The 26,436-nt window shown below is 43.0% G+C and overlaps 1 protein-coding gene across 3 annotated transcripts in view; it reads right to left on the bottom strand.

The window, feature by feature from the left end:
* HTR4 (5-hydroxytryptamine receptor 4) overlaps positions 1–26,436 on the bottom strand; it is a 730,224-nt gene that overhangs the window by 81,749 nt on the left and 622,039 nt on the right. Inside the window, exon 7 of one of the 3 annotated variants that reach the window (XM_082253260.1) lies at positions 4,500–4,576. The exons of the other annotated variants lie outside the window; for them this stretch is intronic. Within the exon in view, the coding sequence (XP_082109386.1) occupies positions 4,516–4,576 (61 nt within the window). The 3' untranslated portion in view covers positions 4,500–4,515. The remainder of the gene's footprint in view (positions 1–4,499; positions 4,577–26,436) is intronic. 3 annotated transcript variants of the gene reach the window in all.

Genomic DNA, 26,436 nt, shown 5'->3' on the forward strand with positions numbered 1-26,436 from the left:
CGGCCAAACAGCCAATGTTCGGCCCAAATTCATACTTGGACTGAACTGTTCACCCAACACTACAGTAGAGCCTTCTTTGAACAGCAGGAATATGAGGATTCTTCCACATTTTAGGACAGTGGCCACAGCCATTCAAATTATTCTTTTGTTCACCCCATTGGTCAACTGTACATACAAAATAATTAGCATGATTACATTTTTCTGGGAGCGTCACAGTCAAATCTTAACTGACTGATGTCCTCTGATCTGATATATTATATTCCTGTGAGATTAATTTTATAAGATGTATCTCTTAACAATCCCCCAAAAAGCTCTTGATGTTGCACCAAGTAAGGACTGCATTTGAATATTATTTTTTAGTCTATGGGATTAAAAATCTCCCATGCAGCCCTAGTCTTCTACTTTTATTTTATAAAAGTGGAAACATCTGAAAAGGTTTGAGAGGTTGCATTAGTGGACTCCTGTTCAAGCGCAGCAGTTTTCTTTATATCTATTGTATTTTTGAGTTAGTCTTTACCTCTTTAGACTGATCTTATTACAAAAATTCTATACATATCCAAGTTGACAGTAGTTTGGAGTTTTCAAGGTTGGGGGTAATAGAATCATAAAAATATGGCAAGGAAACATCCCTATTGAGGTCCGTAAGAGCTAGAAGACTAATGAAAAACTCTGAAAAAAAATAATCCATGGAGAGCAGAAATGCAAATTTAAAGGGTATTAACCCTGTGAGTTAAAGGGGTACAAATTAAACATTGAAAGCATTATTAGCAGATATATATATATCTAATTTTTTTTTTATATAATTATACACTGTCTGCTGTGCATACATTTGTAAGATGCCTAGAAAGAAGTAAGAACTGGGTGCCAAGACAATGTATTTGTTGGATCATGTGGATTTTTTGATAAATGAGTTACAGTGATTTTTTAAATGACAAAGATTAACCCGGTGTTTCTTATTCTATTACAATATTTTTATTAAATTTCATGTATAAAAAGCTAACACATGGTGCAGAGGCGTGAGTATGAAGCTTATCACATTATACTGCAACATAATATTGCCACAAATCTTCCAGGTTGTATCACAGTTAAGAGTTTGGTATAGATGTAAGGTGAATAGAGAAACCATGGTCCAACAACACATTTCTCCCTCACAGTATAATTAATGAATACTTTGGGGACTTTAGATGTAGATGGAGGCTATTTGTGTGATACTGTATCATGCACCTATATTTTATTTTGCAGTGATGGCAAGGATAGAATAATTGTGGCACTGAGACGCAGGAGGAGACCAGGGTTCCAGGAATGAGGTGGGTGGGGACTGGGGTTTGTCCTGCGAAGTCAGTTGTCTAGGTGGGAAGGGGGAATCAAAGTACAGTTTCTCAACAACCGAAGGCCGACCCTTTTATCAACTACAGTTGTAACAGCTTACATTCTAAAATGCAAATTCCTGAATCCAACTACTTTTTTCTTTTCCGAGGAATGGTATTTGAAAATTACATCATAAATAACATTGCAGCAAATAAGAATGTTTACTGCATTTTATTATTGTTTTAATTACATTTGGTTATTTTTTGTACTAGAAATCACCAAAACTGGACTCGCCTTCAGGAAATGAAAACTGGAACTATTAGCCACTTCTGGATCGGAAGGTTTTACCCTCTAGTGACCAGGCCATTTTTTGCGATACGGCACTGCACTACTTTAACTGACAATTGCGCGGTCGTGCGACGCTGGTCCCAAATAAAATTGATGTCCTTTTTTTTCCTACAAATAGAGCTTTATTTTGGTGATATTTGATCACCTCTGCGATTTTTTTTTTGTTTGCACTATAAACAAAAAAGAGTGAAAAATCTGAAAAAAAACAAAAAAAAAAAAAAACAAAACTATATTTTGTTCTTTCTGGTATAAAACATTCCCAATGAAAAAAATTAAAAATCGAATTTTTTCATTATGTTAGGTCAATTTGTATTCTGCTACATATTTTTGGTAAGAAAATTCCGAATAAGTGTATAATGGTTGGTTTGCGGAAAAGTCATCGCATCTACAAACTAGGGGAAATATTTATGTGATTTTTATTTATTTATTTTTTACTAGTAATGGTGGCGATCTGCGATTTTTAGCAGGACTGCGACATTGCGGAGGACAGATCAGACACCTAACTGACATTTTTGACACTTTTGGGGGGACCAGTGACATTACTGCAGTAATAAGTGCTAAAAATATGCACTGTTACTGTACAAATGACACTGGCAGGGAAGGGGTTAAGACCAGGGGCGATCAAAGTATTTAATGTGTCCTTAGGGGATGCTTTCTTACTGTGTGGGGGATGGACTTGCTAGATGAACACAGAGACCCGTGTTCCTAAATAGGAGGAACAAAGGATCCCTGTGTTCATCACTGACAGAACAGCGGTCTGCTGTGTTTGCATCGGCACGCCGCCGTTCTGTCTTCACGGGGAGCGATCGCGGGTGCCCACCCGACATCGCGCCCCCTACTAGCTGTCCCGTGAAATGACTTAAAGGTACGTCGTTTCACAGAGCCGACCTGTCACCGTATAAGTACGGCAGCTGGTCGGCAAGCGGCTAGACAGCCAAAGCATGCTGTGTGTATGTGTTGCTAATGTGCTCTGTCAGACAGATTTTACAGTGACATCATAGTGCCTGTAAACACTTCTTGACAGTTTCCTTTGCAGCACACAAGGAAAAGATTAGAGCACTGCTGGCTGACAGAGTGTAGCAGCATATGAATATATTTCTTGAGCAGTGTTGTAAGATATTAAATCTGTACTGAAACTATGACACGCTAAAACTAGGAAACTAAATAAAATGACCCCATGAAGTCTGCATGTGATGAGGTCCACCAAGATTCTTAGAGCCCATTTAGGTCTGACCATACCAGTCTGTTTTGTCTGTTGTGTTAACACATGCACATTAACTCTTGTTTAATTTGTTTATTAATATGCATTGCCTTCCTTTAAAGGTTGCTAAAAAAAAATATGAGTGGGGTACCTAATCTGAGACTAATATTCTACCCAATCAGCATTTTTTATCAGGAATCTGTCTGCATTAAATAAATAAGACATTGAAATATCTATTGCAGTGATGGCGAACCTTGGCACCCCAGATGTTTTGGAACTACATTTCCCATGATGCTCAACTACACTGCAGAGTGCATGAGCATCATGGAAAATGTAGTTCCAAAACATCTGGGGTGCCAAGGTTCCCCATCACTGATCTATTGCTTAGAAGTACAATACTTAATAAACCTTTGACTTTGTAGAAAGCAACCCTTTCGTGGACAATTTAGGCCAAACACAATATTTTTTGGTTGCTCCAACTTTTTTTTTTCTACAATAACAAGGGAATGCCAAAGTTCAAATAGACCTCCCCAGGTAAAATAGGTTACAGTATATAAAGGGTGTAGTAATCTTGGATATCACAGATTTTCAAAAGGGAAGCTGACATATTCAACTTTAAACTGAACAGCAATGTTTGGGAATTTGGGTAAATGCTAAAGTGTTTCTGAAGTGTGGACATCTTTCAGAAATGCACATTTGCTTCCAGACCCTAACACATGTATTCACTTTTAGAAATGAACAGACATTTTTGTACCAGAGATGGGGGGGTTGGGTTTGGGGAACAGAACCTACAACAATTGACTCTCTCCACTAAAGCTCTAAAAGTACAGGCTGGAGCTGCCGCTTTTTTCCACTAATACAACTCTAAGGTATTACTGATTATAATTAAAGCTACCATTTGTTCCACCTCCCTACAGTGCTTTACTCATGGCAGCTATCTTTACACAACAAATGACTTCAAATGCAATCCAAACTTTTCATGATTTGCTACTGGTGTATATCCAATTCACTGCTCTCTAAATATGGCCAATGATTTTTTAGAAGAGCTAACATATAGTCATGCTTGCAGTAGTACCCTGAAAAGCAGTGACACATTTTACTATACTGGGGTATTACCCATACATCCAAAGAATTCTCAATACCACCTACATAAAGGACAAGTGCCAGCAGTAATACGTATCTCACGGTATGCAAAATATTAGTTAAAAAATACAGCTTATCCATCCTTTTTTGAGAACTCAGTATTACTGAGTATTACTGAGTATTATTTTTTTTAGGTAGCAACCAAGTCAACACAATTTTCATTTCTGAACCTGTAGTCTTATGCTTATAAAATAAAGTGTACCATTTATCAACACAAATCAAATACCTCTGATATTCTTAATGGTACTTGATATTTGATTTGAGATGTCTACTTATGGACATACATGATATGAAACTTACTAGTGACCTTTAGGGAAAGGCTTTTAGGGCTATATTTTCCCTAATTTATCATACTAGCATAATTCATAAACAGTAATGAAGAGTGACAACATTGATGCATTTAAAGTAAAGGAATTTGAGCAGACAAAGCATGCAACCATTGTCAACAATTATAGTTAAAGACACATGAACAAGAACAGGGTGAAAGAGGAAGACTTACAGCGCATGTTCAGAACTCACACGGGAACTGGTCTATTGCAGAAGAGCAGGAGGAACTTGGAGACAGAGGAACAGCCACTTTATATATGGAGAGGGGAATAGAGAGGAGCAGGAGAGAGACAGGTGAAAACAAAAAGGGGGTGGAGAAGAAGAGAGACACACATTAATAGGGAGTCTAGCAAGGGGAAATCAAACAACTCTTATACTTTTTGCTTGACATTCATTTCCTGTGCTGTGCCCTAAATCTATTTCCAACCCATAGCTTTTTTTCCCAGTTCATTTTGCTAGCGTAGATCAACAGAACTGACTAATAATCACATAGGGATCACTGTTGGAATAGGATATTTCATTGGAGTCACCTACATGATTACCAGTCTATAGCTGTTCTTACTAATATAAAGATCTTTCTTCCTAAGTGGGTGAATCTTTTACCCTTTTTTTTGTGCATGTAATGATGGAGACACTTTAGCACAGTGAACGCATTAGAAATACAACAGGACCTCAAATGTAACCTTATCCCTAAAGAACTACTTAAACCATTTCTGACAACTTTAATTTATAGTCACAATTGGCATAACCATTTATAGCACAATAAACCACTTTTATAGAGTAGCATTTCAATGCCAGCTGTGTAGCGGTAATTGCAAAAGATTGTATCACAATGTGAACATATCCACCAAGCAACAATACAAAGTATCATTATTCAAGCATTTTGTAATGCATTGTTATTCAAGTTAAAGAAAAGGCCTGGAAAGGGACATTTTTAAGCAGTGATCGATAGTCTTTATTGTATACAAATAGGTCGGCTGGGTTTATTCAGATCCAAGAAATCTTTGCATTATACTTAGATGGTGAATAGGACATTGTGGTCTACGAAATATTTTTAAAGGCTCTGTGACACAGAGAGAGGAACAAGGGACAAGGATAGGTTTGTATTAACAACAATGGGCCTGATGCATCAGATAACAGCAGTCTTAGTGACGTACATGAAATCCATTACATGCAAACAAAAATGAAATCTCTGCTACCTGCTGCTCCAAGTTGATAATCTCTTTCTATCCTTCCTGCCAGCTTGCCTGAGTGACACAAAAAAAGCCAATATTAACCTATTCATTACTGAATCTGGTTCAATAAGTGAAAGCCAAATTCAACAGGAACACATATTTAATAGAAAACTATTTTTTTTTTTTTAAAGCAATTCCAGGTAACAAATAAAAGCCCTAAATCTGTAGATTTAGCTCCTCATGTATGATTCCCCAGCATTCTGCAGCTGTCACTTAGCATTAGGGTGTAAAAAAAAAATTGAATAGCTAAAAAATGTAATTAATAACTGTGTAAAGTACAAACAATTATATTTTTAAAAATGTTTGGCCATATGTTTGCTTATGACGGTAATAAATGAGCAGCGATGTTCAAAATAGTAGATAGAAAAGGTGTAAATTAAATGGCAGGATTTTTGAGGCACAACTCTCACAAACTACAGGTGGATTAAATTAAAATTCGAAATCCTTTATTATAAAAAAATCATGAAGTTAAAAATTCAATGAGAACATGACTTTAAAATAACCTCTATATGCCGACGGCATATAGAGGTTACTTTAAAGCCATGTTCTCATTGAATTTTTAACTTTATGATTTTTGTATTAAAGGATATGAAATTTTAACTTAATCTATTTTGTGAGAGTTGTGGCTTAAAAATGCTGTCATTTAATTGACACCTTACCTATGTACAGATTTATTTGGGATGTGGCAGGTTTCTAAAGCATAAATAAGATTCCAATAAAATAGTATACCAAATAAAAAATAATATCTCTTTAGATAATGTAAACATTATTTAGGTAGGAAATTAGGCATAGCTTTATTATCAAGGCAACTGAAGCAGATTGATAAACTGGGGTACAACCAGCACGTTGGATTTTTAGGATGTGATGATTGCCAGCTGCTATGACCGCTAGCAATAAGCACTGTGTTCTCCTGGCAGGGACAGCTCCATATGCTCCCCACCAGGAGAACACAACTAATCTGTGGGAGGAATTCCTCCATTAACACTGACTGTGTTGATTGGGGAATCGAGCAATCATCTATAGTCTGCCGTACTCCTAGCAGTTTATACTGTTTTTAGATCACCTTCAGTGGTGGTTCAGAATGGACCTAGGTACTGGTACAATGTAACTCAAGTGCACATGTGAAATGGTTACATCATTAGTGGTGGCGATGAAGGGCCGAGAGGAAACACAGACATCGCATCACTGGAGGAGGCACCTTGGAGGTTAAGTGGGCCATAATGCATACTGGCACATTACAGCAATGACTAGATGAGAAATTGAACTAACTAAAAGAAAGAATTTCTTCCCTGTATACATCTTACATTTTATTTTCAGTATTTTTCTAGAGGGTACCTTTACAATGGGCCTTGTCTAGTTGTGGAATATTATTTCATTGGTGCATACAGGTCTTGTCTTCAGTATCTCAGGCACTAGGGATACTTTAGCCAGAAATGTCTCTGACTCTTTCCTGAAGTATATCTGAATTCTAGACACCTACCCTATCCAGGACCTGTGTCTAAAATGTGTCACCGATAGACTTGCATAATGACTGCAAATATGGTTTTGTATCAATTAACATCCCTTTTCACCTCCCCTCATTGTTGAAAGTATTTGACATTTTTGCTGGTGTATAAAAGATGACAAGAATTTTATTTAAAGAAAGATTAAAGTTAATAACTCTGAGCTCTGCATCCTACACACCCCACACCCATGACCACCACCACCTGGACACCTCCAAGGCAGAGGAAGTTTTATGCTTTTTCAGATTCCTGGTCAGGGGAAACACAGAGTCTTCCTCCTCTTTGACTCTTTTCCAGAGTTTGGCAATCCTTAATGATGCAAAGAGTGGCAGTGATGTGATAATATCAAAGTTGCTCTCTGTATCATTACACTTTTTGACAAGAACCCATAGTGACAGGCCCACAAAGGGCTGGTACATGATGCCCTGCAATCTCAAGCATGTCATCAGTCTTCCAGGTAAATGTGCCTGAATCCTAAAGACCTGGAAGAGTGAGGACATGTAGTGGTGAAGAGACTTTGCTATGGGGGTAGTGCTAGAGAGGAGGCGAGTACTGCAATGAGAGCTACCTAAAAACAATAATAACCTAACATTGTATTTTAAGGTTTTAATAATAAAATGTAAACATTTTTAAAATAAACAATTATAAAAACACACAGGCACATGTATATATTGTAGATTTTCCAAGCAGCTTTCTCTGGAAGGTTGATAGAATGACCTCTCTGTAAACATGTTCTTACTGCTTGCTGAATGCCCAGTGTAGACTGTTCAATGGCTGATTAAATCTGCTAAATGCTTACTAAAATGTGCTAAATACTTCTCATAAGTACAGTGTAACAGAACCGCCGACCCACACTGTACTTGTGGACTTCCATCAGTATATGGCTTCCTCACAGTCATGAACATAGATATCAAATCCGAGACGCCCCCATACAAAGCTAGCCACAACTTAGCTCATAAAAGTTTTGGAACCTTCTCCTCTATTGAACAGTTTCACACTCAATTTATACACACATGAGCACATCCCCCTCCTGATCAAATTACTACACACAGGTCAGGGGTCCCCTGGTTACATTATCATATGCAGATGAAATTGTATACAGAATATAATTAACATATCTAAAAAACAACCAACACAAACAGTATATTTCCACTCAGCAACTAATAGATGACAGTGATTCAATCAACCTGAGCCAATTATGTAGCAGACGGCTGTCCTCAAGCTCCTACAATACAATACACAAACAATAGGTGTAAATACAGAACCTATTGTAGATAACAGGTGAGTAAATCAGCATATTCAACGATGTCTGGAAGACAGGTGGTTGAGCTGATAATATTAGCATATTGTCTGTCTTTCATTCCCAGTGACAGGGAGTACTGTCACATATCTTCCCCCCCAAAGGTAGAGTAACCAGGTACCAGACCTCCAATCGTTCTGTGCCTGAGTTAGTCGGGTAACAAGTCCCAAAGAGTCAATCTATCATGGCAGCTTCCTTGACAAAGTTCCACATAGTTTGTAAGTTAGTCTCAGCAGGGCGCATGGAGCTCTCATAGCCGATCAGTCTGTGGAAGTCTGGTTTGGGCAGGCCAGATTGGACTTAGACATAAGATGGGCCTAGGGGGCTGAGAGAGGGATTTTCCAACCTCTGTAAGGTAGGCTGTGTTCCACGGGTCCTCCAAATGTCTGCACCCACCCAGTACCCCAAAAAATTGTCTGGAAAACAGCGTTACTCACCTAGCCAACCTCTGCCTCTCTCGTACAACTTATCCGCTGCGGGGAAGACCCATGGACTGCCCCTTCTCCCTGGAGTCCTGTCAGCCGTTGGAGAGAAGACAGGGTGGCTGGGCTCACTCCCTCATGCTGTTGGGGACCTGAGCTGACTGCCCGGCATCCCTGGGATATAGAGGTGAAGGCCACAGTCCCATCCACTACCACAGGAACTCCATATTTTGTATGTTGAGGGCAGAGGCCAGCCACACTCTGCTCTGTTGCCAGCTCTTCTGCAGGGTTAGTGTCATCATTCTGGGGTGCCGTCTGCTGCTGGGAAGGGGATTCAGCTGCTCCATCATCCTTACCCTCATCTGGCTGTTGGGACAACCTTTCTCTGTTACTGTGTACTAGAAGCTTATCTTCATCAGCTTGTCACTGGGGAGAGGGTCCGATTTCCCCAGCTTTCTGGAACTCTGTAGCTTTTGCGAGTGCAGGGCAGAGGTTGGTAGCACTCTGCCCTGTTGCCAGCTGTTCTGCAGGAAAGTAAACTGAAAGTTGGTGGCCTTGCACACATCTTCCTGGGTCACCAATTGTTGCAGGCAGAGGTCAGCAGCAATAGGCCTGGATGCCTGCTCTTCTGCTATAGGCTCACTGGGACGTTCCTCCTCAGCTGAAAAATCTATTAAATCCCCAGTCTCTGGAATTGCTGAAAGTCCAGGGCATGGGCTGGTGGCACTTGGGCCCAGTGCCAAAACTTTGGCAGGTGACTTATCATCCATAACATCCTCCGATGAAAAGTCAATTACATCTGTGATCCGTGGTTGGGGAATGAAGATGGCTTCCTCTTCTCCCTCCCCTGTATCCAGTGGCTGGACAGACACATTCCTCCATCCAAGCTCGTCCTGTTCAGAAACAGGTTCATCAAGGTGAGTCAGCACTTGCTGCATCCGCCATAAGACCTCCGCATCCAAGACAGTGGTTGCAGGTGAGCAAAGCACACTATTACTGTGGTATATTGTGGATTCTTCAGTCAGGATTTCTGGACTGTCAGCTGGTACTTCTAGGTATATTCCCAGGCAAGGGGAGCCCAGCCCTGGAGCTGTGCCGAGTCTAGCAGCCGTCTGTAGGCGATCTCTAGCTCCCATTCCTGATCGGCCAGAAACTATATATCCTCCAGTGCCCAAAACACTTGCGAGATGTTCAGAATCCTTTCTCTGTAATTCATAATTTCCTCTAATCGCCACTCCAAATTGCTCATAAAGTTAGGGTCCCCTGACAGCTTCTCGTACAACAGTCCCCGCCCGCCATAGCCAAAGCCTTCCGTTGGGCTGTCATTGGCTATCCAAGGGCATATTTGGGATACATGCCACTGGAGGGCTCTATAGCTCTCTTCCAACCACATCTCTGCCCAGACCAGCTGCTTAACTCAGCTGTCTGCTCCTTGTGCGGTGTATCTTCCAAAAACAGCTCCCACAATCCATACCATGACCAGTACCTTTTCTGGATGGAGGAGAGGATTTTTCCCTGGTGGCACTGCTCACGGGCTAGCGTTTCCTTCCAGAGATCCAAGTGCACAGAATTATGCCATCCTAGCAGGACCTGCTCTAACACTGATCCCCTGTGCTGTACCTGCATCTCTCGCAACCTCCTTCCGAATTCCTCTTCCATGGCAGCTGATATCTGTACCTCTCCTCTTCTGCTATCTGGACCTTGGATCCCGGTGGTAATTTGAATGTCACAGACTGAAGGAAGCATCCCACCGCTTGCCACCAATGTAACGGAACCGCCAACCCACACTGTACATGTGGACTTCTGTCAGTATACGGCTTCCTCGCAGTCATGAACATAGATATCAAATCCGAGCCGCCCCCATACAAAGCTAGCCGCAACTTAGCTCATACAAGTTTTGGAACGTTCTCCTCTATTGAACAGTTTCACACTCAACTTATACACACATGAGCACATCAGATAGTGCTCATGTGTATAGGCCCTTTTTACTTACATGGCATTTTACTGCTGCAAGTGCTACATAATCTTCAAAAGACTTCTAAGACGCAAATTAAATGTTTGCTGTTCATGTTTTTATGTATGAAAACATTTTTTTCCAATTGTACTCTTTTTAAAGATTTCTCAGCATCCCTTCCAACATAAGCTTCCAGTTTTGGCATGAAATGCATGATATTTCATTGCCCAAATCCCATCATTGAAACAGCAAACAAACAGTAGAAAACATATGCTGAGAAAAAGATTAGTCACAGATCCAATTGCTGAGTACCCATCAATGCTCACATTTTACAGACTTTGTAAGCAAACATTCTGCCCCAGCCAAACCATTTCATGGCTTTGTCTCATACACAGAGCCCATTTGGTCAGAAGGTTTTTATTGTTGTAACTTGGATACAGCCACATGCAATTACCAGTGTCACACAATCACTGCAAAATTAAAACAAGCAGCTATTAGGAAAAACAAAAATGAACTTGTGCTCTGTGGATTCAACCCAAAATCCCACTCCAATGCTATTAGTATGGTGTATACATAATAACCTGAAACAGAGGTTGCTCATGATGTCATCTAAACTGTGTGTTCAGCATATTTACAACGCTATCAAAAATCCAGCATATGCATTGTAATACCTGTTATTATACATGTTCATGTGTTGAAAATCTTAATAAAATTTGTTTAAAAAAAAAAAAAATCCAGCACAAGAACTTGTTCTTGTTTTTTACATTAAAGAGAATGAATGTGTCTGAAATTATTAAAGTGTATATTTTTTTGTGAGGGATTCTGCATCATGCTAGACTGAGATTTAAATGCCGCCTCCCCCTAACTTGAAAACATATTCAAGTTTCCATCCCCTACTCATACATAATAATATATTCAAAATTCTACTTCCTGTTCTCATCATATAATGGCTTATCTATTTAACATTGTCCTCTGGGGTCTACCAGCTTAGCTCCACTCCAGTTCATTCTGAACTCTGCCCTGGCAGTCTCTCTACTGACTCTCAGGTACATCAATACATTGTTTATCTTTTCTACAAAGCTTCTACTCATATATTCCCTTGCTCATTTCTAGATACTATCCCAAGCATGGCCTTCATTCTGCATATGACCTTCTCCTCACCTCCACCATAGTCACTTTCTCACATTATTACAAGCCTCTTGTCAGAAACTATGTGGTCAGCAACATGGGATAACACACATTAGCGTGCACGTTTGCCGGCATTGAAGCCTAACTTGATGTGGGAAGTGGGAATAATGACTTGCTCACATACATGCGCCCATATCTACCACAGATACTGGCACCTTGCGGGCTACTTAAACCTTAGTTCTGCATAGGACTATTGCTGAATGGTTTTTCAGTCTGTACTCCTGTAGAGCCCCGACTTCAATGGGGTTCGGGATCGGGACAAAGTTCGGGTTAAGTCCGGGTCACGAACCCGGACTTTTTTTTAAAGTTCGGTCGAACCCGCCGAACCCGAACATCCAGGTGTTCGCTCAACTCTACTCCTAACCAGTGCCCACCAGTGACACCTACTAGTGCCCACCAGTACTGCTAACTGTGACGGACGCGGATATCAGATCCCTGTCCTTCTCACTAACTCGTGACAAAGGACCAGTCAACCTCACACCCCACTGTCACTTACTTAACAATGCCACACTCAGCTGCACCCTGCACAAAGATTTTCCAGCTGGCGGGGCCACAGTCTAGGTGCCAGCAGGCTGAGAGCGATTGTCACTAGGCTAATTAAGCAATTAACCATTTAACTGCCACCACCCACTCTGGGGAAACTCGTAATTTTAGCAATACCAAATATGATTTTAGAGTAGTCGTCTGTAACACACACTGTCACCACAGACAGGTATGTTCATAGGAAGCAATCTCTCCAGCCTCGCCCTACAGTAAACTCCTATCTCTCCCTCAGCAGCAGTCAGGAACCTCTCCCTACAGTAGTTATAGCAGAATGACGCGCGGTGCTGTGTGACTCCAGCCTATATAGAGTCTGGGTCACATGCTGCACTGGCCAATCACAGCCATGCCATTAGTAGACATGGCTGTGATGGCTTCTAGGGCACACTAGTTAAACTCTTGCTGATTGGCTGCCTTGCACCTGTTGAAAGCCAACCATTAAAACCGCGTCAAAACATTAAATAACGTTACTGAAAAACGGACAGTACCCGAACATACAGTGAAATGTTCGGGTTCGGGTCCGGCTACTAAATACCCAAAAGTCCGGTACGAACACGAATAATACAGTCCGGGTGTAGCTGGCCAGCTAGAACCTGTCCTAGGTTGCTAATATGACCTACATGCATATACAGCTAGACCTGTTAATAACCTCAATACAGTGCATATGTTTATATGTGAGAGACAAAAGCAGAGTTATTTACTGTGATTTCATGTTTGGATGTCACATAACAGTTGTATGTTGTGTTCACAGAAACAAAGGAAAAATATGCCAGTAAGATTAATTTGTATGCATGTAAGGTAAGCTCAGACACAGCAGAGTTGAAACCAGAAAGCACAGAGTTAAACTTTATTACCCATAAGGAGTTTGTGGCCAATCACAGCCAATCTCACACTCAGCAACAGTCTTGGCCAATCACAGCCAGCCTTACACCCATTTTTCTCTGAAGCCTCATGCTTCAGCCAGCCTTCTCATTTTCCACTACAGAAGAGAACTGAATAGACACACAGATCCACAGAGCAGTTTTATGGAAGCAAGTGGCCAAAAATAGGTAATTAACAGTTATACATGTTCCTATTGTTAGTAATGTGATTAGAGCTGTATACTGAACTAGTTATGTGTTCACTTGTAGTTCCACCAAACTCGAACACGAAATCAAACTCAAACAAACCCAAGCAAACAAACCCAAGCAAACAAACTCAAACAGCAAACAGTAATACAGAGAGAAATATATCCACCATTTGTTATACTGTATTCAGCACATGTTGTACATGGACTGTCTGCTGCAAAAGTGTCACTGTTATCTATGAAGAAAAGTTGAAGTTAATAAAGAAGATATCTTAAGCGTTTGGTGTGCTCTTTAAACCTACTGCTTTCCATAGAACGGTATTAGAGGAATTTATAGAGTAACAGACAGTCTGGTTAGGCTGAAGTCAGAGAGATTCAATTCTTCTAATGCCACAGCGCATAAGGCACTTTGTAGTGCTGCGCCTGCCACACCGGGTTCGCTCAACCCTAGTTAGGAGCACTGGTGGGCATTGGTTAGTAGCACTAGCGGTCACTTCTTGGGACCCATGTTCCTTTAACAGAAGCTGATAATTGGCTTTTTTCTCCTTATGCTGTCAGTGATTACTTGCTTCTGTTTAAATCATGTGATCAGCTGTCATTGGCTGACAGCTGATCACATGGTAAGGGGCCTAGTCCCAAGGACTTGGTGATCACAAAAGCATGCCCCCCACACACCGCAGGGGGCATGTGGGCAGTGCAAGAATGAGAGGACATCTATGTACTCCCTCCCAGCAATTTAGGCCAGCGCTGTTCCTGTCTTTCGGCTATAGCATGGGCATCAATTGGTTAAAGCGGAGTTCCACCCTATTTTTGAACTTTGCAGTTTCCGTTAGATGAAAACATCCTGAAAAAGAATTGGATAGTTATTATTTTTTTTTGTTTCACTTACCTGATTTTTTCTGAAAATGAACTTACCTTCCTTCCACTTCTTCCCTCTGCGGCCGTGGCCCCCGAAATCACTTCCTTCTTTGCATTGACTCCTGGGAGATGAGCGTCATCAATCCCAGGAGTCAATGCGCCTGCAGCGGTGTCCCTCATCATTTTTGGTGCAGGCGTGTCATTCTCTGCCGATGGATTAGAACAGCTTCTGGGCATGCGCAGAACCCGCTGCGGCTGCGGGATGACGCGCCTGCACCGGAAGGGACGAGCAGGGAATTCTGGGACTCCGACATCACGGAAGAGGACACGAAGATTGACGCTCCGGCTTCAGCTGCCCACACCTGAGATGGCAGCGCTGAACAAGACATTTTAAAGGTACATTTTTCTTCTTACAGCTAAGCTAAACAGGGGACAGGTCAGAGGCTATCGTTGCTTAAATGCACTAGCCCTGACTGTCCTAGGGGTATTGTTTGTTAAAAAATTTCTTTTAGCGTGGAACTCCGCTTTAAGGAGCTTACAGTCTAAGCTCCCTAACTCACACACATAAATATTAGGGCCATTTCAGACAGGTGCCAATTAACCTGCCAGCCTGTCTTTAGAATGTGGGAGGAGACTGAAAGAAACCCACACAAGTACAGAACAAACATGTAAATTCCATGCAGTTAGTGTCTTAGCTGGAATTTAAACTAGTGCTACAGGGCTGAAATGCTAACCACTATGCTGCCCTAGGCATTGATGAGTGACTGTCTTATGATAAATATACGCTGAAAGAAGCAAGCAACATGATAAAATTACGGCTGGAAAATGTATGTTCTTAAACATGTTATTTGGTGTCAGAATAAAAAATGATTTGGGATTTGCTGCTGTGCAGAGTTTATCAGGGTGTAGCATTGCCGTGATTCAGTGTTTCTGTATTCAGAACATTTTTCTGCTGTAGTTCAGAAAATGACCCACCTATTAAAGAAGAACATTATCATTATGATTATCTGATGGAAAGATGTGAGGAGGGAGCTCTTTGATAGTCTGGTAAGTCTGTGATCTGTGCAAATAGGTCCTGTCATCTCTATTTCACATAGAAGCTAGACTTCATTGTGTAACGTTCAAAAAGTTTCAGATCACAGATAATGATTTGCTGCGGTACAATTTATCCCTGACAGAATGTTTAAGGGGGGAAACACATGCCTGAAAGTTGGAATTAGCAAGTACAGAAAAAAAATGTCAGCGCATAATTGAATGCTTTATGGATATCTGCCCAATGGAGCTGAAGAACAGAATGTTTAGTTTAATAAGCTAATTTCCAGCAATCATGTCACTGAATAAACAGCATGGAAGTGTTTTGTTTTTATCTGTTTAATGGCATCGTTAACCCAGATTAGACACTTTAACAAATGTGACACTTGGATGTGATGGTAGAAAAAAAAAAAATCTGCATTTATTGTATACAGAAAATTCAGCTTGATTGGTTTTTGCACTGTTTTTTTTTTTTTTTTCATTTTTAATGCAACATTTGCATTTTTACGTACTTGCTCTTCCATATTTCATTACTGTATGAGAGTAAACTTTGTTCAAAACAATTAACAGGTTTGCTTTATAGCAGGCGCTGTAAGCCTACCTTTCCCTAAGTCTGAAAGTTCAAGATATTTCTCATAGTGTGATGGTGGGGGAAAGCATAAGTGCTGGTTCACATTGGTGCAATGCGGGAACCCTGCGAATCCACTGCTGGTTCCCGCATCGCACCCGACTCGCAGGCAGTTCACACTGCCATATGCAAACAGCTGGGTCTGTCAATACAAAGTTAATGACTCCCCCAGATTAGTTTGCATATTGCAGTGCGAACTGTCAATTCGGACAGGAATCAGATTGCATAGGTGGGAACGCCTATGCAATCCGATTCTGGTGCGGACCAAACAAAGGGTCCTGCACGACTGTGGTCCGAATGCGATGCAAATTCAGCCACATAATCTTTTTGGCTGAATTTGCACAGATGTCGCATGTTATTTGCAGAGTAGTGCGGGGCGAATTACATGCGATGTCTGCTATCGCTATAGTGTGAACCGGCACTGAAGGCTGCTATGAAATGAACATTTTACAGTGCCTTATATGAGAAAAAGGTAAGTTCATTTTTTGTTTTGTAGATTACCACCACTAGTGGGAGATTTATATTCGATTACAACTTATGAAACCTCTATGCATGTCAAGGCAAAATAGGAAAAAAGTACATACACATTTTGTATTGTAAGTACAGAAAAATGCATATGCAATTTTGTCAGCGCTCGAGTGTTCCAAACAGTAGTCCCACAACAACTAAATGAATACACAACACCCCATGGTGGTGGACAAACTCTTCTGCTTTAAACCCAGCACTGTCTCTAGCAAGGATCCCACAGTCAACTCCAGCAACTATTAAAGATACACTGTATTATAAGTGTTGGGACACCTGCCTATAAATGCACATGAACTTTAGCATCCCAGTCTTAGTCCGTAGGGTTCAATATTGAGTTGGCCCACCCTTTGCAGCTATAACAGCTTCAACTCTTCTGCGAAGGCTGTCCACGAGGTTTAAGAGTGTGTCTATGGGAATGTTTAACCATAGAAGGACAAGAAGGCCTGGCTTGCAGTCTCCGCTCTAATTTAACCCAAAGGTGTTTTATCGGGTTGAGGTCAGGACTCTTGCTTGTGCACTGGTTCAAATAATTTGGTGGAGGGGAGATTATGGTGTGGGGTTGTTTTTCAGGGTTTGAGAATGGCCCCTTAGTTCCAGTGAAGGGAACTCTTAAGGTGTCGGCATACCAAGACAATTTGGACAATTTAATGCTCCACACTTTGTGGGAACAGTTTGGGGACGGCCCCTTCCTGTTTCAATATGACTGCGCACCAGTGCACAAAGCAAGGTCTTAAAAGACATGGATGAGCGTGTTTTGGGTGTAGGAACTTGACTGGCCTGCACAGAGTCCTTACCTCAACCCTTCAGAACACATTTTGGATGAATTGGAGCGAGTACTTTTGACAATATAGTGTATCTCTTCATGCATAGGAAGACACAAATCTCGTGGTGTTGAATGGCTGGGTGAAACTTAAACATGTGAGCACAATTGGCATTATGCTTTATTTACTGTGAGCATACTACACTATATGATTTTTCTATTCTTGGGATATAAATGAGGACATCTGAGAAAGAGCGTATTCAACAGTGAGTTTTTGAAAAATGCTTTTTTTTTTTTTTTTTTTTTTACTTTTTCCTTTTTTTTCTTTTTTATATACCCAAAAGTGATAAAATCGTAAACAATTCAATATATTCATATTACAAAAAAAAAAGAACCATTATTCCCTTCTCCCTCCCCAACCCTTCCCACTCCCTCCTACCTTTCCCCACTCCATATTTTACCAGTTACTTTGTCACTTCGACCACCTTTTTTTTCATTTTCCTCCCCTCTCTCTTTCTAATTCTACTCGCCCCTTATCTCCACATATTTACTCATTCTTTTAAATTCTACCCATTTTTCCCAAGGTGGTGTTAAAACACTGTAATTGATCTTCTTCACAGCTACCTAAATACTCCCTTTTATAAATATACTCAACATATGGGGTAATACCGTGCCCCTATATTGTTTTATTGGGCTGTTTGTTTTATGAAATATGCATACCATGGGTCATCTTTAATCTCTAAATCCGTGATCTCCTTTATAAACTGCTGCACTCTTTGCCAATACTCCTGTATCTTTGGGCACTCCCACCATATATGCGCCATTGTGCCGTTCTGATCACACTCTCTCCAGCACAATGGGGGTTTTCTAATTGGTATTTATTTGCATTCACGGGTGTTAAATTCCACCTAACCAAACATTTACAGTTAATCTCTATCGAGTTTATATCTACCGCTGTGTTATGGACAGCTCTCATAACTTTGCTTAATTGGTGCTCCTCCAACTGTGATCCAAATTCTTTTTCCCACTTTTCAATGAATGGCGGTCTTCTCGGCTCTGCTTTTAAAATTTTTTTATAAATCTGAGATATACAATGTTTTGATTTTGTCTGTGAATTATACAGATGTTCAAATGGGAGGAGATCATCTTCTGACCTAATGGGCTGAGGTAGTGTTATTAAGAAGTGTCTTAGCTCAAGATACCGCCATTCATTCAAATTCATTAATTCATTTTTGTGTTTCAAATCTTGATAAAAGCATATGTTTCCCTTTTTCATTATATCCTTTATCTGTGAATTTTTATCTATTTTTCAACCTCCAAATTGTTACCCATTTCCTGGTAAAAAATGATTTGTCCCTGTAAGTGAAATTAACAGTGAATTATACTCCCATTTTGCATGTCTATAAATTAAATGCCAAATCCAAAAGGCATTTCTAATCAACTCATGTGTATTTACATCTAACCTTCTGTACTTATGTGGTACTTATGTTATCACCCAACTGTGTTTTACTGTGAATTTTTAATTTTTACCCATGATTTATCGCTTCTTGTTTTCCCCCACTCCACCAATCATGATATTGCTATGGCACTATAATACTTGGGTGCTGCTAATCCCCCTTGTGCTTTGTCTTTACTTAGTGTTGAGTACTGTATTCTTGGTTTCTTGTTCTGCCATAAAAACTTTATTATCGTTGCTTTTAATGTGTTAAAATTAGGGTTGAGCGGACACCTAGATGTCCGTGTTCGACGGGTTCGGCCGAACTTTAAAAAAAAGTCCGGGTCCGTGTCCCGGACTTTTACCGAACTTTTCCCGGACACCGAACCCCATTGAAGTCAATGGGGACCCGAACTTTAAGGCACTAAAATGGCTCTAAAACACCAATGGAAAGGGCTAGAGTGCTGCAAATGGCAGCAAAACGTAGTTAAGAGCATGGCAAGTGCTCTGCAAACAAATGTGGATAGGGAAATAACTTAAAACAACAAAAAAAAACCAGAAAAATAAAACAATGTTCTTCATCTCTGAAGGACGAGGCCCATATGGAGTAGGAGGGAGGTTGAGGTGGTGGTGGATGTGGCAGTGTCATAGGCGTGCGCACAGGGTGTGCCTGGTGTACCTGGGCACACCCTAATCACCTAGGGCACATAGCATTATCGCTCTGTTTGCCAGTGAGGAGATGGGAAATATCTCCCTCGCACCTGCTCTGCTCTATTTCTCTTTGCCAGCAGGGAGAGTAATGTATCGGGTCCATGTACATGTAGGCAAACACATGCATGTGTATTTCAACTTTGGGGTGCACACCCTAATGCAATAGGGTGCGCACACCTATGGGCGGTGTAGGTGGAAGCGGCGGTGGAGGAGGACCAGGGCCGTATTAAGAGCATCATGGTCTTGGTGCTGAGGATTTTGAAGGGCCTTAAGGGCCGTGCCTTGGCATGCACCCAGAGGAGGAAGGGTGCAGCCATGCATGCCTAATTCAACATGGGATGCTGTCTCTGAAGCCCATAAACACATCCATGCATCGGCAACTGTCCCTCCTTGTCCGGCCTTCACGCTGTGTGGGGAGGTTCTGAGGGTGCTGCCTGGGGAAGCGAGCATAGAAGCCAGACTTCTGTGTTTACAAGTGACAGAAGAGCGGTCACAGTGAATATGGCCAACCCGGGGCCTATATAAAAGGTAGGGGCCTGCATGGAGCTGCAGCTCCAATAGCCCCTACGTTAATCTGGCCCTGAGGAGGAGGAGGAGGTAGCCAACACTGCTTCTTTTCACAAATTTTAAATGAGGGTACACCCCAAAAGAGTGAGAAAGAGCAAAAATGGAACAATGGCTGGGTAAGGTCGGTATCCATTGCTATTCTGCACAAGGTACGGAAAAGTCCCGTGGGATCCATGCCTGGTTCATTTTAATGAACGTGAGCTTGTCCACATTGTCTCTGGACAGGCGGCTGCGCTTGTCTGTTATAACACCCCCAGCCGTGCTAAATACCCGTTCAGATAATACACTGGCTGCAGGGCACGCCAGCACCTCCAAGGCGTAAAGGGCAAGCTCAGGCCATGTGCCCAATTTGGAGACCCAGAAGTTGAAGGGGGCAGACCCCTCATTCACTACATGTAGGCGTGTGCACACATACTGCTCCACCATGTTGGTAAAATGCTGCCTCCTGCTAAGACGTTCCATCTGAGCTGCTGGTGCTGCTGTTTGTTGTGGCGTGCTGACAAAGCTTTTCCACATTTCGGCCATGCTAACCCTGCCTTCTGAGGTGCTGGCGGTGCCCTGGTTGAGTTGGCGACCTCCTCCTCCTCCTCCTCTGCCTTGTGCTTTCACTGTGGCCCCGCTGTCAGATGGGAATGCCAGCAGCATCGCGTCTACCAGCCTGCGCTTGTACTCACGCATCTTGCGATCGCGCTCCAGTGAGTGAATTAAGGACGGTACGTTGTCCTTGTAACGGGGATCCAGCAGCGTGGCCACCCAGTAATCAGCACAAGTTAGAATGTGGGCAACTCGGCGGTCGTTGTGGAGACACTGCAGCATGTAATCGCTCATGTGTGCCAGGCTGCCCAGAGGCGACGAAAGGCTGTCCTCTGTGGGAGGTGTATCGTCCGTGTCCTCTGTATCCCCCCAGCCACGCACCAGTGATGGCCATGAGCTGGCCTGGGTGCCACCCTGCTGTGAACATGGTTCCATCTCCTCCTCCAGCTCCTCATCCTCCTCATCCTCCAGAACTGTGCCCCTGCTGGACAATTGTGTCCCTGGCGTTTGTGTGTGCAGGAACCCACCCTCGGAGCCCCTTGCGAATGACTGCCCTGAAAGCCTTAGAAATGTTACCTCTTCATCCTCCTCCTCCTCCTCCTCCTCCTCCTCATCCTGTGCCACATCCTCTTCCATCATCGCCCGAATTGTTTTTTCAAGGAGGCATAGAAGTGGGATAGTTAAGCTGAGAACGGCGTCATTGCCACTGGCCATGTTGGTGGAGTACTCAAAACAGCGCAACAAGGCACACAGGTCTCGCATGGAGGCCCAGTTATTGGTGGTGAAGTGGTGCTGTTCCGCAGAGCGACTCACGCGTGCGTGCTGCAGCTGAAACTCCACTATGGCCTGCTGCTGCTCGCACAGTCTTTCCAGCATGTGCAAGGTGGAGTTCCACCTTGTGGGCACGTCACATATGAGGCGGTGAGCGGGAAGGCCGAAGTTACGCTGCAGCGCTGCCAGGCGAGCAGCAGCAGGGTGAGAACGCCGAAAGTGCGCACAAACGGCCCGCACTTTCTGCAGCAGCTCTGACATATCGGGGTAGTTTTTAAGGAACCTCTGCACCACCAAATTCAGCACATGCGCCAGGCAAGGGATGTGCGTCAAACCGGCTAGGCCCAGAGCTGCTATGAGATTTCTCCCGTTATCGCACACCACCAGGCCGGGCTTGAGGCTCGCTGGCAGCAACCACTCATTTGTCTGCTGTTCCATGCTCCTCCACAACTCCTGCGCGGTGTGTGGTTTGTCCCCCAAACAGGCAAGTTGTAAAACTGCCTGCTGTCGTTTACCCCTGGCCGTGCTGAAGTTGGTGGTGAAGGTGTTACGCTGTCCGGATGAGGAGGCGGTAGAGGATGAGGAAGCGGAGTAGGAGGAGTTAGGAACAGGAGGCAAACTGAAGCGCCCTGCAATCCTCGGTGGTGGAAGGACATGCGCCAAATTGCTATCCGCCTCAGGCCCATCCGCCACTGCATTTACCCAGTGTGCCGTTAGGGAGATATAATGCCCCTGACCGTGCTTACTGGTCCACGTATCGGTAGTTAGGTGGACCTTGGCACAGATGGCGTTGCGCAGTGCACACCTGATTTTTTCCCCCACTTGGTTGTGCAGGGAAGGGATGGCTTGCCTGGAAAAGTAGTGGCGGCTGGGCACGACGTACTGTGGGACAGCCACCGACATAAGGTTTTTAAAACTGTGCGTCTCCACCAGACGGAATGACAGCATTTCAAAGGCCAATAATTTTGAAATGCTGGCATTCAGGGCCAGGGATCGCGGGTGGGTAGGGGGGTACTTCCTCTTCCTCTCAAGTGTTTGGGAGATGGAAAGCTGAACGCTTCCACGGGACATTGTGGAGATGGTTGTTGGTGACCCAGGTGGTGGTGTTGCTGACAGATCGTCTGTTTGCGGGGTGGCAGGTGCCGGTATCACTACAGATGTGGCTGGAGCGGCCGAGACTGCAGCAGAAGAGGAAGCAGGATGAGCCAGAGACGTTTCTTGGTTTTGAAGGTGTGTACTCCACTGCAGCTCGTGCTTTGCACTTAGATGCCTGATCATGCAGGTTGTGCTCAGGTTGAGAAGGTTTATGCCTCGCTTCAAGCTCTGATTGCACAGGGTGCAAACCACTCGTGTCCTGTCATCAGCACATTTTCTAAAGAACTTCCATGCTAGAGAACTCCTTTGAGCTGACTTTGGTGCGCTCGTTCCCTTGCTGCGTTGGGCAGTAGCGGGCGTAGTGTCTAGGGCACGGCCGCTCCGCTTCTGCACCCTGCTCCCTCTTCTGCTGTGCTGGTGGCTCTGTGCGACCACCGCCTCTTCCTCCAAACTACTCAGGTCACCTGCATGACGTTCATTCCATGTGGGGTCGAGGACCTCATCGTCCTCCACATCATCTTCCACCCAGTCTTCACCCCTGCCCTCCTTGTCGGTCTCCACAATGCTGAACGCCGCAACAGTTGGCACCTGCGTTTCGTCATCATCGGAGACGTGCTGCGATGATCCTTGCATGTACTCATCTTGAGAAATAAGTGGTTGGGCATCGCTGCACTCAATCTCTTCCACTTCTGGGGCAGGGCTAGGTGGATGGCCCTGGGAAACCCTGCTGACAGAGTCATCAAAAAGAAGAAGAGACTGCTGTATGGCTTGGGGCTCAGACTGCTTGCCTGATTTGCAAGGGGGTGAGGTGAAAGACGGTTGGACATCGGCTGCAGGTGCCAACTGTGACCTTTCTGCAGTAGACTGGGTGGGAGACAATGTGAAGGAACTGGAGGCACTGTCAGCAGCAAACCAATCTACTATTGCCTCCACTTGTTCTGGCCTCATCACTTCTAGGGGCGTATGATGCCCTACCAAATACTGATGCAGGTTCTGTCGCCTACTCACACTTGAGGAAGGTGTTTCACTTGTGCATGTAGCTGGCACAGATCGACCACGTCCTCTCCTTGCAACAGGAGCTCTAGCAGCAGCACCACCACGACCCAGGCCACGGCCCCTATTTGACGCTCTCCTCATATTTCTGAAATTTAAGATCTTGCCCTAGAAAGGTCTTTATTGAATAGCGGAACAAAAGAACAACAGTATCGCACGGGTGTATCTCACAGTCAAATATGCAAACTATGCCGCAATTTAATGTTTTTTACACCAAAAGGGTGTGTATTGAATAGCGGAATAGGATAAAAAACTGTGTATCTCACACGTACAAACACAGACTAGGCCCGATTAAATTTTTTCCTACCCTAAAGGGAGGATGAGGAAGAGGAGTATGGAACAGGCAGCACCCTCAAATCTTCAGAAGTATGAGATGAACCCCAAAAACTTGGAAAGGTGGATCTCACACGTACCGACACAGACTATTCCGCAAGTTAATTGAGCCACAAAGGTTTTTATTGAATAGCGGAATAGGAAATATGATCAAAAAAAAGTGTATGTTTTTCACACGTACAGAAGCACACTAGGCCCCAATTACTATTGTTTGTACACCTAAAAGGATGGATGAGGAGGAGGAGGAGGAGTATAGAACAGGCAGCACCCTCAAAGCTTCAGAAGTATGAGATGAACCCCAAAAACTTGGAAAGGTGGATCTCACACGTACCGACACAGACTATTCCGCAATTTAATTGAGCCCCAAAGGTTTTTATTGAATAGCGGAATAGGAAATATGATCAAAAAAAAGTGTATGTTTTTCACACGTACAGAAGCACACTAGGCCCCAATTACTATTGTTTGTACACCTAAAAGGATGGATGAGGAAGAGGAGGAGGAGGAGTATAGAACAGGCAGCACCCTCAAAGCTTCAGAAGTATGAGATGAACCCCAAAAACTTGGAAAGGTGGATCTCACACGTACCGACACAGACTATTCCGCAATTTAATTGAGCCCCAAAGGTTTTTATTGAATAGCGGAATAGGAAATATGATCAAAAAAAAGTGTATGTTTTTCACACGTACAGAAGCACACTAGGCCCCAATTACTATTGTTTGTACACCTAAAAGGATGGATGAGGAGGAGGAGGAGGAGGAGTTTAGAACAGGCAGCACCCTCAAAGCTTCAGAAGTATGAGATGAACCCCAAAAACTTGGAAAGGTGGATCTCACACGTACCGACACAGACTATTCCGCAATTTAATTGAGCCCCAAAGGTTTTTATTGAATAGCGGAATAGGAAATATGATCAAAAAAAGTGTATGTTTTTCACACGTACAGAAGCACACTAGGCCCCAATTACTATTGTTTGTACACCTAAAAGGATGGATGAGGAAGAGGAGGAGGAGGAGTATAGAACAGGCAGCACCCTCAAAGCTTCAGAAGTATGAGATGAACCCCAAAAACTTGGAAAGGTGGATCTCACACGTACCGACACAGACTATTCCGCAATTTAATTGAGCCCCAAAGGTTTTTATTGAATAACGGAATAGGAAATATGATCAAAAAAAGTGTATGTTTTTCACACGTACAGAAGCACACTAGGCCCCAATTACTATTGTTTGTACACCTAAAAGGATGGATGAGGAGGAGGAGGAGGAGGAGTATAGAACAGGCAGCACCCTCAAAGCTTCAGAAGTATGAGATGAACCCCAAAAACTTGGAAAGGTGGATCTCACACGTACCGACACAGACTATTCCGCAATTTAATTGAGCCCCAAAGGTTTTTATTGAATAGCGGAATAGGAAATATGATCAAAAAAAAGTGTATGTTTTTCACACGTACAGAAGCACACTAGGCCCCAATTACTATTGTTTGTACACCTAAAAGGATGGATGAGGAGGAGGAGGAGGAGGAGTATAGAACAGGCAGCACCCTCAAAGCTTCAGAAGTATGAGATGAACCCCAAAAACTTGGAAAGGTGGATCTCACACGTACCGACACAGACTATTCCGCAATTTAATTGAGCCCCAAAGGTTTTTATTGAATAGCGGAATAGGAAATATGATCAAAAAAAGTGTATGTTTTTCACACGTACAGAAGCACACTAGGCCCCAATTACTATTGTTTGTACACCTAAAAGGATGGATGAGGAGGAGGAGGAGGAGGAGGAGTATAGAACAGGCAGCACCCTCAAAGCTTCAGAAGTATGAGATGAACCCCATAAACTTGGAAAGGTGGATCTCACACGTACCGACACAGACTATTCCGCAATTTAATTGAGCCCCAAAGGTTTTTATTGAATAGCGGAATAGGAAATATGATCAAAAAAAAGTGTATGTTTTTCACACGTACAGAAGCACACTAGGCCCCAATTACTATTGTTTGTACACCTAAAAGGATGGATGAGGAAGAGGAGGAGGAGGAGTATAGAACAGGCAGCACCCTCAAAGCTTCAGAAGTATGAGATGAACCCCAAACACTTGGAAAGGTGGATCTCACACGTACCGACACAGACTATTCCGCAATTTAATTGAGCCCCAAAGGTTTTTATTGAATAGCGGAATAGGAAATATGATCAAAAAAAAGTGTATGTTTTTCACTCGTACAGAAGCACACTAGGCCCCAATTACTATTGTTTGTACACCTAAAAGGATGGATGAGGAGGAGGAGGAGGAGGAGTATAGAACAGGCAGCACCCTCAAAGCTTCAGAAGTATGAGATGAACCCCAAACACTTGGAAAGGTGGATCTCACACGTACCGACACAGACTATTCCGCAATTTAATTGAGCCCCAAAGGTTTTTATTGAATAGCGGAATAGGAAATATGATCAAAAAAAAGTGTATGTTTTTCACACGTACAGAAGCACACTAGGCCCCAATTACTATTGTTTGTACACCTAAAAGGATGGATGAGGAGGAGGAGGAGTATAGAACAGGCAGCACCCTCAAAGCTTCAGAAGTATGAGATGAACCCCAAAAACTTGGAAAGGTGGAT

Source organism: Pelophylax lessonae (assembly GCF_965119305.1).
Source record: "Pelophylax lessonae genome assembly, chromosome: 4".
NCBI classification, from domain to species: Eukaryota; Metazoa; Chordata; class Amphibia; order Anura; family Ranidae; genus Pelophylax; species Pelophylax lessonae.